The sequence below is a fragment of the Electrophorus electricus genome, chromosome 7 (genome assembly GCF_041902795.1).
Source record: "Electrophorus electricus isolate QZ-2024a chromosome 7, ASM4190279v1, whole genome shotgun sequence".
Taxonomy (NCBI): domain Eukaryota; kingdom Metazoa; phylum Chordata; class Actinopteri; order Gymnotiformes; family Gymnotidae; genus Electrophorus; species Electrophorus electricus.
This window is the reverse complement of record NC_137503.1, coordinates 12,474,669-12,492,362: the sequence shown is the minus strand read 5'-3', so window position 1 is coordinate 12,492,362 and position 17,694 is coordinate 12,474,669. Positions and strand designations below refer to the sequence as shown.

Below are 17,694 nucleotides of genomic sequence, written 5' to 3'. Positions count from 1 at the left end.
CCTGTCCCATGACCCACCTTTTAGACGTGGAAATCAACCTTGAACGGATTAATGCCGTGCACACCCTGCAGGCCAGGTTAGGAATTACAATGAGTATTGTAATCCCTTAGTGACCCTTGCCCTGTTCTAAATGTGGACCATAGTCTGAACCAGTACCAAGTGTCTTTAAGGCTGAAGGCACTGGGGCTATTAGGAGCATAAATATATGTAGTTTCCGGTGCACTGGAGAAATGTGAAAATAGAATATACAGTTTCCTATGTATATTATATGGTATATTAAATGTAGTCTCAACTAAACAGTCTGTTCTCTTTTACAGGACAAATGGAAATCAGTGTTTCTTAGGCAGAAGTAATTTGATGAAAAATCAGTACTCCTGCTGAGATCAAGCAAATTGAACAATTATTATCTCTGTATTTCCCTTAACCTTTTATTTGAGAGGCAGATATAACCACACAAGATATACATATTTACAACAATCCAAAAAGAATACAGTAGGTATTGAAGCAAAACATTTGTACGCCTCTCTTCAAAATTCATTTGTTTAAAGTTATACATAAATATGTATCAATAAACTAAATGATGATAAACCTGTATAGCTAGAAAATGCTAGATCTAAAAACCAAAAAGAACATAAATTAAGAATACAGTTTAGCATTGTACCACCTCTTTCATCGGTCTCAAGAGCAAACTTTAAAGCGTATCTAACTGATGATACTGATGAATCACTTGGCCTGTTTTCCCACACATTCCCACACATGCCAGATCAATAAAACAAATGGTGTGATATATCCACACAGAAACCTGATTTCTAAATGAGAAGAGCATCTCTGATGACGACGATGATGATGGTATTGGTGATATGTTGCCTTGTGCTACTGCAGATATCACACTTCATTAGCAGATATCATACCCAAAAACTCCATAGTGTAGCATTTGTTGTAATTACTTATAGCTACATGTCCACGATCTTGGTGTTATGAACTCCCAGAAACTGGTCTGTATCCAAAAAAACAAGAAAAAGAAAAAGATTTGCACTCAACTATAGAGATCAGAATGTTGTATGAGCTCAGTTCAAACTGTTCCTCTAGCCCCACCAAGTGTTGGAAGTTGTTTTTAGTTTAACTGTTTGGAAGATTACCATCTACTTACAGTAGTCTCCTGTTTTGGGTTGTTGTTTGTTTGTTTTTGGAGTTAAAACATAATCCAGATATGTGCCCATACAGTGTGCTCTGACACCTGAAGCATGCTGTGAATGGTAGACTGAGGAGGAGAATCGCAGCATGGTGGTTGAGGAATCTTACCCCAGTACGTGGGCAATGCACTTGGGCATACCACTCCAGGCAGTAGAGGCACACCTGCACTCCTTGGCCAATGAACAGACATATCCACATGATGATGTTCCACACAGGGCTCTGGAGCTTGTCGTTCAGGGTGAAGTTGAACACCACTATTGGCATACACACAACACAAGATTTTCTTCTTTAGTGTGTCTAGGGAACATGACTCATGATACTTAAAAAAAAACTGGCAGTCTAAATACAAATATTTTATGTGATGCATGATTCCCAATGGAATGTTTGATTCTCATTAATTAAACACTGTTTAAAAATGTTGAAAGAATGTATGCATTAAGTCAGTGGGGAATGCACACATTTCTGGAGTAGTTCACTGGTTTTTTCCTACCTCCAATGACAGCAAACAGACAGAACATCACAGGATAGAAGAATCCAAAGCTCATGGTTATAGCATATTCATGGACAAAAGCTGACACCGCAAACACAGACAGCGTGGCCACGGAACGGAATCGGTGGCCCGACAGCTGAGGGGGAGGAGAGCAGGGAGGAGGGGTCAAAGATCAGATAAACAAAATAGATGAACTAGAGAATTCTAGAGCAGCTATAATTCAGTGTCTTACCCAGAGGAAATCTCGGTAAGCATAATAATAAAGCCAGTCGTGCACAACAATATTCCAAGTGCGGTAGTAGTTAGCAAATGAGGTGGAGTTCCACCAGTCCTAGAGGAAAGAATATGTTGGTGATAGTTATTTTGACTTTTTTTTTTTATTCAGGCGTGCAAATATGTTTCTGATGGATGGGCACCAAAAGAGAGAGAGTTAGACAGAAAAAGATGTCACCTTGTAGAACATCCGGTCAGCAAACCGCATAATCTCAGCAAAGGCATTAAGCCAGCAGTGCAGAAAGGCAAAGAATACCAGCAGAAGCATCAGCATACCTTATAGAGCATACGACACACACACACACACACACACACACACACACACACAAAAAAAAAGACAACAACCAAAAACATACATAGATGCTTCAACAGTGTTTGAGACATTGTTAAAGGATACTATCTCAGTATATTTTAAAGGTTACAGAACTTTGAACAGACAAATAGTTACACACAGAGCAAACACACTCAGATTGCTTGAGCAATAGTTCCCCTAATACAGCTCTCCAGATTACTTTAAAAACGCTTGTCTTCTCCACTGCATGGCTGAAAAGTGTTCTTGACAGGCTAAACATGTGATCATCTTCCTAAAAAGAGAATTACATATACATTTTTTACTGTGGGATATCTTATAAAGAAGTATGTACCTGGTAAGGTGGAGTGGAACATAGCCAGAACCAGAGTGCGTGTGCTGAATGGCAGATTCTTGTCATTCATAAACACAGGGATGCACAGGCGCACCAGGATGAAGTACAGGTAAAACAGACAGCCAAAAATCTACAGCAAGAAAGAGTGGTCAAAAAGTCCAAATCAAAGTAATTATTCAGTGAGAATATAGTTAATAGATACAACAGGAGCAAGATCAAATCTCAGTCTTACCTTTGCAAAATTCATCCTCACATAGTTCCATCTGATATAAGGATTTCTTGTTAAAGGGAGGGAAAGAACACCAATGCATTATTTACATTATCTTTTCACTATAAAAATCCATAATACTAGTAGTATTTAGATGTAAGATTCAGTTAGCAGAATGATCTAATGATTTTAAAGAGTCAGGTTTACCGTGGGTAAGTCTCCCTGTAGATCAAAGTTGGGCAAAATAGGAAGTATAGATAGCTGGATAGAGTAGGGAACCTGAAAGCATTACCTGGGTAACACACATATAATTAAGGATTCAGTCATAGTTGTGTGTTGAGCTCCTGAACCAGCATTTATGCAGCCCTAGCTTAGCTCTAGAAAACTGATCTACAGTGGGCTTTCCAATTATCATACCCATTTTAGTCAAAATAAGCATTAGGTAAGTAAACCCAGTTACCTTTCTCAGGTTTGGCTCTGAGGACCATCACCACTGTCTCACGGATAAAGGAATAACTCTTCATCAGGAATCGGATCTATTGAACAGCATCAATTAAGGCCAGATCTATCAAAGTCTTGATCAAATGTTGTTTATCTAATTGAACTAATTACTGGAATTATGGTCCACCCTATTACCAATAATTCTGGATAGCACAATACACAGTTCAACACAATCTTTCTGTTTTCTGTAGGTTCACTAGAATACTATGGAAAATTAACAACCAACATAGATGACTGTGACCGGAAATGAACCACAGACAATGTGTGCTACAGTTTTAGTCCTCAAGCTAATTTTAAAAGCCATCAAATCTTTGATGCTTCAGATAGTAGGCACCTGATTAATGGCCATGATTACACAACAAGGCTTGTGGTTTGTTTATCCCAGTGTACAAATCTATCTGCTTTCCACTTTCTTAATCCTTAGGGACACCTGGTTCTTCTAAAGAGAACTTTAGTACAATTTTGTTTCAGACCTACTAACCCTAAATCAATCAGGAATCAGAACATCACTATCACATTCACGTTCAAGAACATTATATGAGTGTTCCACATTTGTGTTTTGGGACCAAAGACTTTAGACTTTGGACTGGCAGTAAATGGAATACAATGGCCCAGTGTGGATACTAGGCATGATGACAAGCAGTGGGGCATTATCACAGGGTCTTGGCTAACTGATAAGGTAACTAGGTTGAGCTGAAGTCAGTCTGCCATATAATGTTCTTTAAGGTAAATGTTGAAGACATGCATTACCCTACACAGCTGAAGCATGTCTAACATGTCTAACAAAACCTGTGATTCTAAGTGGGACAGCTTTCTGCTGTCTCTTCACCTGCTCAAGAATGACGATGATGCACGATGCTGGTGGAAGCTGGTAGAGCAGGACCACATGCACGGGGAAGTATCCCAGCATGCCTATCTGGGCCATCAGCAGTGCTACAGCTGAGGTGACTGAAACTGTCATCTTCCACTGACTGTGGTGGTACAGGTGGCCCCACTGGCTGAGAATATAATATAGTACAAGGAGGGTGTAGGCAAACATGATGGTCCAGGCCCAAATGACAGTGCCCAGCTGGCCAAAGGCGTAGAAGAACAAGTCAAATTCCAGAACAAGCCTGAAATAGGGACACAGCAAGTAGTTAGCTTAACATGCTGAACATGTGGTATAACAGTCAATAGGCTTGTTCGAGATAAGCTGCGTCTCACTTTGGTGGTCAGTGAGAGTAGCTGTCTGTAGTTGGCGGAGGAGCTGTTACCTGCCGCAACCCACATGAGACGCTAGCTCTCATAGGATTCATACAAATATATAACGTTTCTTTGAAGACTATAAAATGTAAATTCCCCATAATATCCACACGCTAGATATTTTAATAGCATACATGCTGTATTAACTGCAGTTTGTGGGTACATGTTTGTTGGCAGAGATTTTGGCAAATATGGATTAAGTTCTATCATATCAAGCTGTCTCTCGGCTCGGGTACCTAGGTGAAGAGTGACAGGCACCCAGTCTGAAACCTGCAACCGCGTCTCTCTCACGAGATTATAATGTCTTATGTCACTATAACGTGCCAGTGGCATCGATGTAGGTTAGACAAAAAAACCTAACCAGCATGCACCATACAGAAACAGGCGACGATCGGTCTGCACACTGCAGCTGGGATTCGAGCAAGCCTATTATTTCTGCAAAAGCTTTGCTTTCTATGTGAGAAGGTTTAGATGAGGTATGACACACACCTTCCCTGGTCAATGTAGTCCACTGTCAGTGTGCTGATGATGAAGAGGAATAGAGCAGCAATAAACATGTGGTAGATGGTCCTAATGTGGCTGATCTCAAACAGCTCACTAGAGAGAGATGGAGAGGGAGAGAGAAAGTTCATCATACTTTTGGAACTTTGTTAAATGATCAGCTTTGATTCATTTTATTTCTATTTACACTTACTCAAGTATGGACTGCCTGGCCACAAACACCTTTCCATCCTCCATTCTGTGTCTGAAATCATAGTCATTCTTTCAGCACAATCATTTTGTACTACAGGCTATGGAACTGGAAAACAACCTGTACATTTCTTTCTATGGTGTACAGGACTCCATTACCCAGAAAACGTGCTCTTACCTCCTAACATTCGCATTGGCATGCGAGTGTGTGGGATCTGTGCCTGAGTATATGCTCTGGGACAAGGACTGCAGTGAGTCTGTAAATGCCTTTTCCAAGACTTCACTCATCTGGGCCATGACTTGCTCAGTAACCTCTGCCTTCATCCGCTGATCCGGGAACAGTGATGTAGCAATAAACAGTGATGTCATTGCTTTTTGGCAAGACATTGTTTTCAAGGCAAATGCAGGATATTGTTACTGGTTTGGCTAATTGACACTGCCTAATATCTTGAACAGGTGTTGATTATGGGAAGCGTTTCTTACCTCTACATGTCTTGCCAACTGCTGTGCTTCTTCTATGTGATTGGCATCTACAAGGTTACATACACATAAACAAATGCACCTTCAAGACTCTGACCTTTCAGGAGTGGCTGCCCCTGTGCCACATGGTTACAGGCCATAACAACAAAACTGCACGGTCTTAGGAGATTTGATCTAATTTAAAAAAAAAGGTTTTAATGATTTCTTGAAAATCACCCTCTCTACTGGATGACAGTCAGTGCAATAGATAGCATGCACAAAAAACAACCAGAACAGCAAGCACCACTGATTCAAGAAGCATGACCAGAGTCCCCCACCCTGTCTGACAGAACCATTCTCTCTGGGAGAAGGGTTGCTGTGGGATCCTTGGACATTGCTGCGATGCACCACATTGCTGTTTGTGCTGTTGGTTGCCATGGTTATTCTGCTTTCCGGATGACTTGGATGTAACTGGTCTGATGCCCAATTTGAAGACTGGTTTAAAGAAAAAGTAATTAGGCATAAATTCAAAGAAATTAATACATTCAGACTATTAATTACCTTCATATATAGAGAGAATATAGAATAAAATAGATTTTACTTTCAGTAGTTGCATATCCCTCTTGAAAACTAGAAAAATACATTATATTTCCTCCAAACATTATATATCCTCCAAGTAAAACCTGTATGTCTGTCTTTGTGTCTGTGTGTGTATGTATGTGTTTAATCTCAAGTTACCTCTCATGTTTTTTTTTCTCAATCCTGTGTTACTAGACAATGTAAACAAAGATTAGCTTGTGCTTGAGTACATTCACTGCTTGCAAAGATAACGTATAGATATGTATGACTAAGAGAACATGATATATTGACAAAAAGAGGTCTTTGACTGAGAGTAACCCCTCGTTACTCCCCTCATGTTTCTGGTGCTGCTGTCTCTGTGTGAACAGGTCATTCAGATTCTACAATTTCTATCATTAATTTCCCAAAATAAATCTAGTGGCAGTATTCACCACTTCACCACAATAAATAGATATGTTGATGAGTGGGTTACTGACAGAAAGATGAAAGAGGTCTTTGACAGAGTAACTTTTCTCTGCTCCCCTCAAATTTGTGAGGGGAGCCTATTTTTAATTTTCCAAGATATACCCAGGACCAATGAGCTTATGTTTATTTTTATTTTATATAGTTTGAGAGACATTATCGAGGAAGGTGCTTAATGTAATTAAATAGTACTAGTACTAGTACTAGTTAAAACACCATAGGGTTGAATATAATGAAGTAGAAGCACCTCACTACCATACTTGAGTACCAATATGAATAGTGTTTCACTTTGGAAAGTTTTACTGCCTTGATATTAAAAGGAATTCATCCTACTTTTGATTCCACTGTATTTGTTTATCACCTCCATACTTTTCAGAGTTCATGAACTATATGCATTTAAAGTGTAAATAAATTGTAAGAGAAACCAACTATTTCCTTTGATACTGTTATGTGTTGTAAATGTGTGCTCCATATAACATTTACTTCAGATCTGAGAAAACATTAAAAACAATTCTTCAATACATACTCTGCAACATCTGTAAGTATCTAAATCTAATTAAGGATAACATGACCTGTTAATTTTCTGCAAATTTTAATTTATGATTGCTATTTACATTAATAATAATGACAAATAAGTATTCAGTGAACCAAAAGTAAATCAACTGCCAGTATCATAACGTATAAACTTATCCATGCTTTCTGGGTCACTGATTATGTTGTGCAATCAAACAATCTGACAAACCATTTTTAATTTGGAGTAAGAATACAAATACTGAATACTGCCTTGGCAGCGCAATTTGGTTTTTCTTGGTTTTTCTAGACAAAATGTTGGAGATCACTGTTCAGTCACCATGCTAAGAAATTGCTGCCTTTTAAGACAGCAGTATAAGAACCAAATACCTACTCTCTCAATCAGAGCAGAACAGTCTTCAGCAAGACTGACAAAGAGATTTGCCACAAATGTTAAATAAACTCCAGTTAAGACCTAAAGTTTTGAACTTGAATTGTTTTGAAACACACTCAGACTCACCTTGTACATGTACCTTCTTTCAGGATCAAAGCATCCACATCCTTCTTTCAGAGTACCAGGATCATGTGGGTTCTGCTTGGAATCTTCTAGCTATACGCATGTGTTTTGCTCTTCCTGTACCTCTGCTCAAAGTTTCACTGCTCTTTGTGCTGCCCTGTGTCCCAGCTTGTCTCAATCGTGTAGCTGTTGTCTTGTTTCAGGCCCTGGGCCAGTGTGCGCCCTCCTATTGATCAGTTTGGGCGACAGAACTCCCCTATACTGATTTTTGCTACAGCCAAACTTCTCCCTCTATCTTTCCCTCTCTCTCTTTCTTATGTTCCATCTCTCTCGACCATCATCGCGCATTTTGAATTAAATGCTGATGAGATCAAGGACCTGATTATGTTATCTATCAGTAGGCTTGGTGGAATGGGTGCTGCATATAAATGTGAACTCTGTTAAGAACCTTATCTGCAGTATCCATTAAGGACAGCCCAGAATGAGGGAGGTTGGTCAGGGTGCATGGTGTTTGGTTTTAGTCTAGCCTCACTCTGTTGTTGATATGTGGACTTTAGTGCCATTGAATGTGTCCTTATTGTAACTTTAATTGCCCTTTATCTGTTTAAGTCATGGCCTAACCTGCTGTTGTAAATCTCTATCTTTCTATCTTTCACTTTCCTTCCTCTGATATTGCAGTGCACATTCCTTAGGGAGGGGAATTTACTCTATAGCAAGGAAGAGAATTCAGCATTAAGCTTCTGGTATTCTGGTAACATGCTCTCATCAGAATGTAGCCCATTTTGCATTGCTAAACACATCTGAACGATTTCAGTAACAGAATAAACAAGCATAGCATGGTTTCTTTTATTCACAGGATTCTTTTATTCACACTTTCCTGAATGGCATCTTCTCATTTGTTATAGAGGCAGGTTGTGTAGCATGCACTACACTTTAGTCACAAAAGGACAGCAAAAACAAAAACAAAAAAAAGCAAAAAACAAAAACTAAAAACTATGTGGCCTATACATATGCATTATGGACTCATGTCAATAATTCAATATATTACATCATGTTTTTCAAGGCTATTCATTGAGCCAAATATCAGTTTACTTCATGCAGAACCTAGTCTTCCACTAAAAGCGTGTGGGCATATTGCAAAATCAGTAAATAGCCTTGGAAAAGGGTTTCGTGGGGTGGCAAGCCAAATGACATCCTCAGTAGCGAATCAACATATTATATACAAATACTTTTTGTTTTCCACATAAAAGTCAGAGTTTTAATGCACTGGCCTGCATTTTCATCACTGCCATATTTTAGCTCACTGTGTCCTGTATTTCGGGTTCGGGGATGCTATTCTATGATGATGAGGCCTGCCTGAATCTCTCATCCTAAGTGGCTAATTAGGATATGAAGGGAGATATTGGCCAAGGCCACAGAAACACTCAGAAGGACAGATCTGAGAGCTGGTCTATACTGAGTGAAATGATTGTTCATCAGTGCTTGTGTGAGTGTATGTTCATGAGAGACATATTTAACTTTTCCCCAATAATAACAAGTAAATCTTGAGCCATGTTGAAGTGAACTGCCCTAATTACAGGTAAATATTATAATCTAATCTGCATGTATTCATCATATTTTATTATTATGCACACAATGCCTCTTTATATTATGCCTCTTTATTCACCTGGTCAATATGCTTCATTTGTTGCTTCTATAATAAAATCTGTTGTTTATAACAATAATCTTTGAATAACAGAATAAATAACTTATATAAATTTATGCACACCAAATATATATCTGAACATGAATCAGTCTTTCAACTCTAAGTATAAAAATATTTTTTTTTATAACTTCACATTAGTACGTTTTAGAATGACAACACACTAATGTTTTATTTCACACATTACATGAATATTCTACCCACAAATAATCCAGTGACCTACAGAACCTTCTATGATTTTTTTTTTTTGGTTGTTTATAACATTCCACTTATTTATGAGATGTATGAAAGGTATTTCTTCAAAATGTGCTATGTAGGATCTTGGGTGTGTGGTGTGGGTGAAGACCCGACTTCACTTCATCTGAAATGGTCATGTTAAACAGAAAAAAGATATAAACATCATCAAGGTAGACCTCTAATGCTGAGACTCGAAACAACAGCCCCTGTTGGTTGTGGCACTGACTTTAAAACTAGCCCCTTTCAGTTTAAATACCAATACCAGCGTACATGCCAATTCAATAATGAGAGACTAGAAGACATGCTACCAGTGTCTGTGAGCACTGCTGTTTACCCAAGCTGATTCATTAATATCGCATTATATTGCAATGTAAAAGGCGATAATGGGTGATGAGAGTTAATAGATGGTAGGCAGGTAGTATCATCGAAGACTTCTTGCAGGCAGCATGCACATACAAAGAACATGATTTACAATGCATCATCTATACAGAGAGAGACAGAAACAAGTAGTTATTCACCTAACACTCTGACAGGAACAAATTTCTAATCAGAAATTCAGATTCATATATTTCCACACTCCACTGCACCATCTGTATGCATGATGTATGCCAGACACTCTTATCCATAGCAACTAACATTTTTACCAGTATGACACTCCCTGGGAATCAAACCCATGACCTCTGTGTTACTAGCGCCCTGCACTCTACCAGGCGAGAATATCTCTAGTGTTATGCACTTATGTGGTTACCTTCTGCGGGTGATTAGCTGGCTGCAGGCTCCTGTTTCATAAGGAGCTCCTGCTGCTGCTCTGGTTGGTGTTTGAGCTGGTCAGATGAGGTGTTGCAGTGCCCATCACTGCTGCATGCAGAGAAGCCACTAGGTGGCAAACTAGGGCAGAAACAGTCAGAGGACATCAGTGGGCACCACACCCAACGAGCCGGCAAGAATTGATTAAGGCATGTCAGCTGTAGTTTTCACAGTATTCATTAAATTACTCACATGCTTCAACTCGCACTCTGCAGAACTCACCTGTTGTCATTGATGTCTTTGGCATTTCCTGTGAAAAAAACATTTTTTTCAGAGATTTAATATTTCAAACTGAATCATTCTGTAATCCACACTATGGGTAGTCTGTTGATTATTAATGTTAGTCAGGTACCGTCCAAATACTTGCCATCAATTGATTAAGACCTTACATTTACAGGATTTGCCACTCATTCTTTTCCTGTGCAGCTTATATATGCATAACAGTATGTGTGTTCCCCAAGAAGAGAACCTGCAGCTTCAGTTTTGTAGCACCTTGCTCTACCAAGTGAGCTACAGGGGACCCTAGTCCCCAGCTGGCACCTGTTTCTATCGTCAGCCCCAACCCCTGTATTAAAAACCTGTGGTTAAAGTGGTTACCATTGACTATGTTGAGCTTGTGAGTAGAATTCAGGAACTCTACAGCATTCTCTGTGCTGTGCATGTCCTCTGAAGCTCTATATAAAAAGCACAAACACACACAGTTCATGTCTCTGCATACAGCTGAGTAGATAAATTGGGTGATCACTGAATAGCTTACTTGTCCATATGGTTTGAGACAGTCTTAATGTGGGTTGACACAGTGGGTGGAATCCGTGGTTGCACAGTACTCTTGAAGAGTGCATTGCTAAACGTGATCGGTGGACAAGTACTGCGCATGAACATGTGACTCACTGGTGAGCAGGCTGAGTAGTGTCCTGGCCGGACTGGTTTAGCTATGATACAAAATAACACAGGCAATACATTATCATTGTTAGGTTAACCACGCAAAGTGAACATATATTTGTGTGCTAGTCAGTCTATTGATACACCAAAATAAAAGAACAGCTTTGTAAACGTCTGTTCCCTGCAACAAAACTATTAGTGTTATTGTTATTTGAAAAGTTTCATGCCCCTGCAAGGTTATGTTACATCCTCTAAAATCTGTAAAGTGCTCTAATTCTGAGAAAAAGGTGAATAAACTGGTCAGCTGGGATGCTGTGGGATTCGAACGGACCAATGAGCGCAGCATGATGGCGACGGAATGGGTTCCTGGCCCTCATGGCCTCTTTAATGCGTTCTACTTCCTGCTGGTAGCGGCACCGATCCTGCAAAGCTCCCTCTTTGGCCTCCTTCAGTGCAGCCTCCAATGCCCTAACTCGCTCAGCCGTAGAGCGCAGACGCTTTTCCAGTTTAGGAAGCTCACAGCGCAGATCCGCATTGTCACGAACGAGCTGAGACACACAGAGAGAGCGAAGAAAAAAAGGGAAGAAAAGATGCTTATGTGAATGTGGAGCATGTCGGTGAGCCGTGAAGAGCTGGTGTGTTTTTGTTTGCTTGCAATAATGCTGGGTGATTTTCTGCTAATGGAGTGCAATCATTCTGTTCACTCTTTCTGCAAAACACATAACACTAGGCAATGCTTCGCTTCCTCCAAAACAGTCCACACCTGTCGTACTGACCTGTTTGTGTACTTTTGTAAGCTGGTCCAAGTTGTTCTCAAGAAAGGAAATTTTCTGCTTCTGGGTGGAAGGCCCTCCAGTATCATCCAGTTCCATTTCTGAGCTCTGCAAAAATAAAAAATAAAAAAATGGAGGAAAAAAGAGAAAGAGAAAAAGGAAAAGGTAGTGAGGGAGATATAGATCCTGAACAGAGTAATCCGTGGTTCCCTGGAGACATTTCATTCTTTCGGTCACATCACATTTTGCTCTACTCACTCGTTTAACTCGAGTTGTAAGGTCTTGAACAAAAAGCTTCCTCAGGTTGTGCAAGGTCTGGAGCTCCCGGGCCTTGGTAACAAAGAGGGAGCCAAATACGTTTCCACAAATGTCACAGCAAGTTTCATTAGTATTCCATGATTTATATTCCAGTCCTAGATTACATAAGGAAAAAAAACTCACAACAGTCTCCTCCAGCCCTTTCATGTCCTGCTTGGCCTGCTCATGGCGTTCATTAAGATATCTGTCCACAGAAACCACACGTCAATGTTCTCCATCAGATTAGAGTTCACCACTGCTTCTGGCAAAAGGTATATACTATAACTGCTGCAACTGTGAATGGCTGCAATCATACAGTTGCGAAAATGGGCTCTAAACACTCAACCATTGTTGGCACAGGGAAGGGGGAATTCAAAAGAGAATGAATGCAATTATATGTAATAGATTTAATAGCCATTTTGATGTGTTATTGAAGCATGGATCCCAAATTTATTCACATATGAAATACTTTGTTTTACAAAGTGTCACTAACAATGGAAACTGTTGAGTAACGCATGTGAGCCTGGTTCTTTGATAATAGGAGTGTGGTATTTTATTAACATGTCTTACAGTGGACAGACCTGACAGTACTACAGCCCTGCAGTATCTATCAATACAGTGTACCTGAACAACATTCTCACAGATGTGCCTTTGACATGTGTAATGCAAGACATTTTATGATATACGTCACTCCTGTTATCAGAGATCCAGGGTTATGTTAGTAAGCTAACATCCTCTGTCAAAGTTCATTTGGTATCTCCCCAAAGGAAGATGTAAATGCTTGAGACTGACTTTGAGAACATTGTCTGCCAATGTGGGCACAGTCATTTCAAGGCTATAGATCCTGACAAATATGTGCAGGATAGTCCAACTAGCTGCAGTACAGATATCCTGAATGAAAATCCTCATAACTAGAGCCAAAATGTAACCTTTAATCTGATTATACCCTAAAACTAACTGGAGGATTTAAGGCCTTGGTCTTTTATACCAAACCAATTGCTTTGACCATCCAACAAGATAAGAAGAAATGGACTGACCCTTATAGGAAGCTAAGGGCAAACGGGCTGACTTCTCCTTTCAAATTTTTTGGTTCTGTCCAAGTGTAGGAGTAAAGTACACTCCAAACAGGGACAGTGCAACCTCTACTCCATATTTAAGGACCTCTAAAAAAGTGTATTGCTAAGATAGAATACTAACTTTAGGATGTAGGTCATAAGCAGAGTCCAGTGCTCCCCATCTCTAGTGAGAAGGGGACATATGGGGTTCAGGGGTGATCTAGTACATACAGAATAAAATCACGTCATTATACAGATGACATTGTGCATTACTGTGCAGAGTGAACAGAGTGTGCAGGTTCAGACAATCGGCCTAGGTTGCAAGTTGCATAAAAGAGAACATGTGTCTCTGGGGATTACTGAAGGTTATAATGTCTCAAGTTGTGCTAGCTCAGTGGTTGTAATAGAAGGTTACCAGTTCAAGCCCCACCACTGTCAGGTTACCACTGGGCCCCTGAGCAAGGCCCCTTAACCCTCAGTTGCTCAAGCTGTGTTCACTCAGGACTGTAAGTCACTTTGGATAAATGCTTCAGCTAAATGCCATAAATGTAAATGCACGTTGTACGAATACCTAAAGTTGTGACCTACTGTCAGGAGATCACTCATTCAAATGCTATTTCACAGCCATTTGTGACTGGGAGTTCAAAAGATAATGGCTTTCTGTCTCTCTACCCTCTATCAGTCTATGCATTGTTGTAGTTGCAGAGGTCTGGTAGGTCATGTTTACAAAATTGGGCAGTTGCTCTCCCTTGAGCGTGTTCACCTGCCCAAAGACATTGTGTGAGCAGCAGCTGAAAAAATGCGGTGTCTAGCTTCACGTGTCTTGGAGGAAACAGATATTAGTCCTCACCCTCCTAGGTTGATAGAAATCATCTAATAAAAGACGACCTGACTAGAGGTTTGAAATTGGCAACAGCTAAAATATTGAGAAAAATGGATGAAATCCTGCAGTCCCACCTTTGAATACAATGGGATTTATTCACCACCAAGGCACCTCCGACTGCAACAAAACAGCTACAGTGACATTGGCGAGTCAGCACTGAAAGTCTCTCATATGTAAAATACCAGGGGAAGCTACAGCCAGCATCAAAGCTATAAGACCCAACAGGCAAAAGTTCCTCTGCTGAACTGGAAGCGCCTCTGTTAAAAGCACATAACCCATCTCAACCCCTAGGTAAAAACTGTTCTGTGACAAAGAGCATCTAAGCTACAATAAATATGGTTTATGGCCAAGTCTTAACATATTTTTATCAGGTTACACAATCACTATGTTTACATGCATACTAATGATTTGTTAGTAAGGGGGGTGGGAAAACTCACACGTGAGTAAATGTCACTGCATCATGAACAACAAACAAAACACAGTTTATTCTGATTTTGACAGAATATTAAGCATGAGTGATGTTTCTTCATTCCCCACAAAATGCAGACCCTTTCTTTTTTTAACTCATGCTTGCACTGGTATAATAAAGCTGCCATCACATGTTGGATACAGAAAGAACTGCTGCAAAATGTCACAAGAGCACAAGAGTGTCAGTGGCTCTATATAATTGTTTATGTGTCTGAATCTCTCTCTAATAGTTTGCTTAAATTATCCACTTGTTTCAATTTGGCTAAGGTTAAGTAAGATTTAAGTTGGACTATAACGAATGGACAATGCTGTCACATAATGGCAGTTCCTAGTTGGAAAAGGTCACATTTAAAAAGATATTGCGAACAAGCTAAAAAAAAAACAGATTTCAGTCACTTTTACCTGTAGTGTGAACATCTTAATCAAATTCAGATCAGTCCAGTCTGTCAGACTAATATTGAAAGATTGGCATGTAATATGTTAATGTGCTCAAAAGGAAATTCTTTTCCATAATTTGGATCCAAATACGCAAGTTCTGTTGAGTTCGCTTATCCAACTTGACGCTTTTCATTTCAGAATGAATTAGTGCACAGTGCATCAGCCCTGTGTAATAAAAGAACACACCCCCCTTTTCATAATAAATTGCCCACACTGTGACTGATCAGAAGGGTTAATTGGTCAGCTAATTAAGAATGAATTGTGAGACACTTTTTTTTCCCTGTGAAACAAATAAAAGGGCAAAAAAAAGGTACATCTCTTTAGTGAGTGTTGTGTAGTCCACTTGGTGGTGTTTGTGTGGTATATTTATGTACAAACTAATGCAATCTATAATGTGGGCAAATAAGATGTTTCTAATTATATCAATTCTAAGTTCTCTAGCATTTTGCCTAGAGGTTGGTTCAAAAGCACATGATCCCTTTAAAATATCTGATACAATATCTCAATTTGGGAAGTTGGCTGTTGGGAAAGGTTCAAGGATCACTTTGCGCAGAACTGAGGTAAATAATGGTACAGAAGATGGAGTTACTGCTAACTTGGAAGGACACCAGTCTGATGAATCTGGATCAGCAGGTAAATATTTATTCAATCAAGTTGTAACTGCCAGTGTCTTATTGCATATTTTGTCTTCAAAACTGTTATTCATTCTGTTAGCATGGTACAAGGTAGCACAGACAAAGCTGCAGCTTTTGAATCCCTCTGTGCTTTGTGGAGATGATGCTATGACTCTGCATGTTCATGGAAATAGACTGCCCAACTTCATGGTTGACCGAGGTGGGTGTTGACTACGCTAAACTGGAAACCTGTCTGGTTGGCTGATCATAATTGACAATCTTTTTGATTATGCAAGCTTGTGTTCAGTTATCAGAGACAAACACTGGGTTTGTCCTCTGATCCACCCTCGGTGCATAAAATGGAGCTTTCTGTTCAGGTGAAGCTGGTCTCGTACCCCTGTCCCGGATGCCTGCCAACTGTGGCTTCTCAGTGAAGAGGGCTCGCAGGGATGTTTTCATTATTGCTCAATATAAAGGATGTCACATTACACAGCACGTATGTTTCCACACGAAATTAATGGATGCTTACTAGGATTAACCCAAGACAAACCTAGCCCATAATGGTCTATGTGAATATAAATTTCAGTGTCTCTATGCAATGGACTAGCTGGCACGGTCCTGGAGAACTTGGCACACTGTCTTTATTGCTCACTTTAGTAATGAGATGCCTTATATCCTAGTGCCAAACCGACTCCTCTTGCAGGGAGACAGCTATGTTCTGCCACTCCGTCTGTGGGGAGCCCCTGTGCACATGTCCTGTCCTATGGCTCCTCATGTTCTTCCTACTGTGACTTGCCTCTCATTTGGCATGGTGACCAAAATAAGTGGCATATCTACAGAGGCTCTCAAACTGAAGGGTAAGTGTCCCTCTGAATGTGCTTGTTTTCTTTGTGTTGAGGGTTGTCAAACTTGGGTCCTGGAAGGCCAAAGCACAGCAGAATTTGGTGTTTGGATGCCTGGAACACTTAATTGAAGCAGTACTTGATTTAGTAAATCAAATGCAATTTGACAGTTGAGGCTATTCTTATGGGTGATGCTTGCTTTAGCCCTGTCCTCTTAAGTTTCTACTGGGTTCCCCCTCCCCCAGTGAATGGCATATGGGAGCCAATAATGTCAGCTAGCAGTGCATGTGGCTTTACTACAGAGGCTGTGACTGATGGAGTGGCCATTGTTGCGCCATACCGTGGTAGTTGCTGGCAAGTTAAGGTAATGAACTGTTGCAGCCTCAAATTTCCTGATTTCTTGATTGTATCTTTGCTATAAAGTGCTGTCTGTTCTCAGGATGGTGAAAAGCTTCTGTACCTACTCGGTGAAGATGAGGAACTGACCCTTTCTTGCCATGATCAAGACCCTAATGGATATGATCCAAATGTTGCCCCAACAACTGGCAGTATTGCCACTATCCCAGATGCCCCAGATCTTGTATTTGACAACGTCGTGACTAAAAGTCCTCCAACTAAATCTTTGCTTGCATCTACCCCATCTACATATGCAGCTGCTGTTGTCCCTGCCAATGAACACCCACCTGTGTATCCTTTTCCTCCAATGTATTACCCATTTGGCCATGTATATTCCCATCAGCCTGTGCATTTTGGCAGTCATTGGGTTTCCATGACAGAAGCCCCCGCTACTGCCATAAGTGTCCTGACAGAACCTGTGCTTGCAACACGGGCAACTCCCCCAGTGGCCCCTCTGCTAAAAACTACACAAACTAGCCCATCGCCATCTGTGCGTACACCTGTGCCGACTTCTGCCGTCCCTACCAGGAA

The 17,694-nt window shown here is 40.2% G+C and overlaps 2 protein-coding genes across 6 annotated transcripts in view; both read right to left on the bottom strand.

The window, feature by feature from the left end:
* Positions 1–608: 608 nt before the first annotated feature.
* On the bottom strand, positions 609–8,159 carry soat2 (sterol O-acyltransferase 2). Of its 2 annotated transcripts, XM_027000709.2 has the most exons (16): positions 7,773–8,159; positions 6,040–6,196; positions 5,726–5,772; positions 5,421–5,569; positions 5,247–5,297; positions 5,042–5,149; positions 4,140–4,422; positions 3,270–3,345; positions 3,017–3,101; positions 2,834–2,879; positions 2,602–2,731; positions 2,136–2,233; positions 1,917–2,015; positions 1,685–1,820; positions 1,303–1,448; positions 609–997 (listed from the first exon to the last, which is right to left on the bottom strand). In XM_027000709.2, the coding sequence occupies exons 1-16, from the start codon at positions 7,779–7,781 to the stop codon at positions 944–946; spliced, it is 1,674 nt and encodes a 557-aa protein (XP_026856510.2). In that variant the 5' UTR covers positions 7,782–8,159; the 3' UTR covers positions 609–943. The 2 variants fall into 2 exon arrangements, with proteins under 2 accessions (XP_026856510.2, XP_026856511.2); XM_027000710.2 differs by lacking the exon at positions 6,040–6,196.
* Positions 8,160–8,615: 456 nt separating this feature from the next.
* kif5ab (kinesin family member 5A, b) overlaps positions 8,616–17,694 on the bottom strand; it is a 28,881-nt gene continuing 19,802 nt past the window's right edge. Inside the window, exons 21-30 of one of the 4 annotated variants that reach the window (XM_081717955.1) lie at positions 13,665–13,742; positions 12,612–12,672; positions 12,429–12,500; positions 12,174–12,278; positions 11,729–11,945; positions 11,273–11,447; positions 11,113–11,189; positions 10,738–10,765; positions 10,457–10,596; positions 8,616–10,190 (exon numbers count right to left, since the gene is read on the bottom strand). In XM_081717955.1, coding sequence (XP_081574081.1) covers positions 10,470–10,596; positions 10,738–10,765; positions 11,113–11,189; positions 11,273–11,447; positions 11,729–11,945; positions 12,174–12,278; positions 12,429–12,500; positions 12,612–12,672; positions 13,665–13,742 — 940 coding nt within the window. In that variant the 3' untranslated portion in view covers positions 8,616–10,190; positions 10,457–10,469. Of the gene's footprint in view, positions 10,191–10,456; positions 10,597–10,737; positions 10,766–11,112; positions 11,190–11,272; positions 11,448–11,728; positions 11,946–12,173; positions 12,279–12,428; positions 12,673–13,664; positions 13,743–17,694 lie in introns of all 4 variants that reach the window. The other 3 variants (XM_081717956.1, XM_081717953.1, XM_081717954.1) reach the window with 3 other exon arrangements.

What these genes read in the sequence shown, in the direction of transcription:
- soat2 (XM_027000709.2), bottom strand. An exon ending in GACTACATTGACCAGGGAAG is followed by an intron (nt 4,423 to 5,041) that starts GTGTGTGTCATA and finishes TCCCTATTTCAG; the next exon opens with GCTTGTTCTGGAATTTGACT. An exon ending in TCTGTTTGCTGTCATTGGAG is followed by an intron (nt 1,449 to 1,684) that starts GTAGGAAAAAAC and finishes GTATGCCAATAG; the next exon opens with TGGTGTTCAACTTCACCCTG.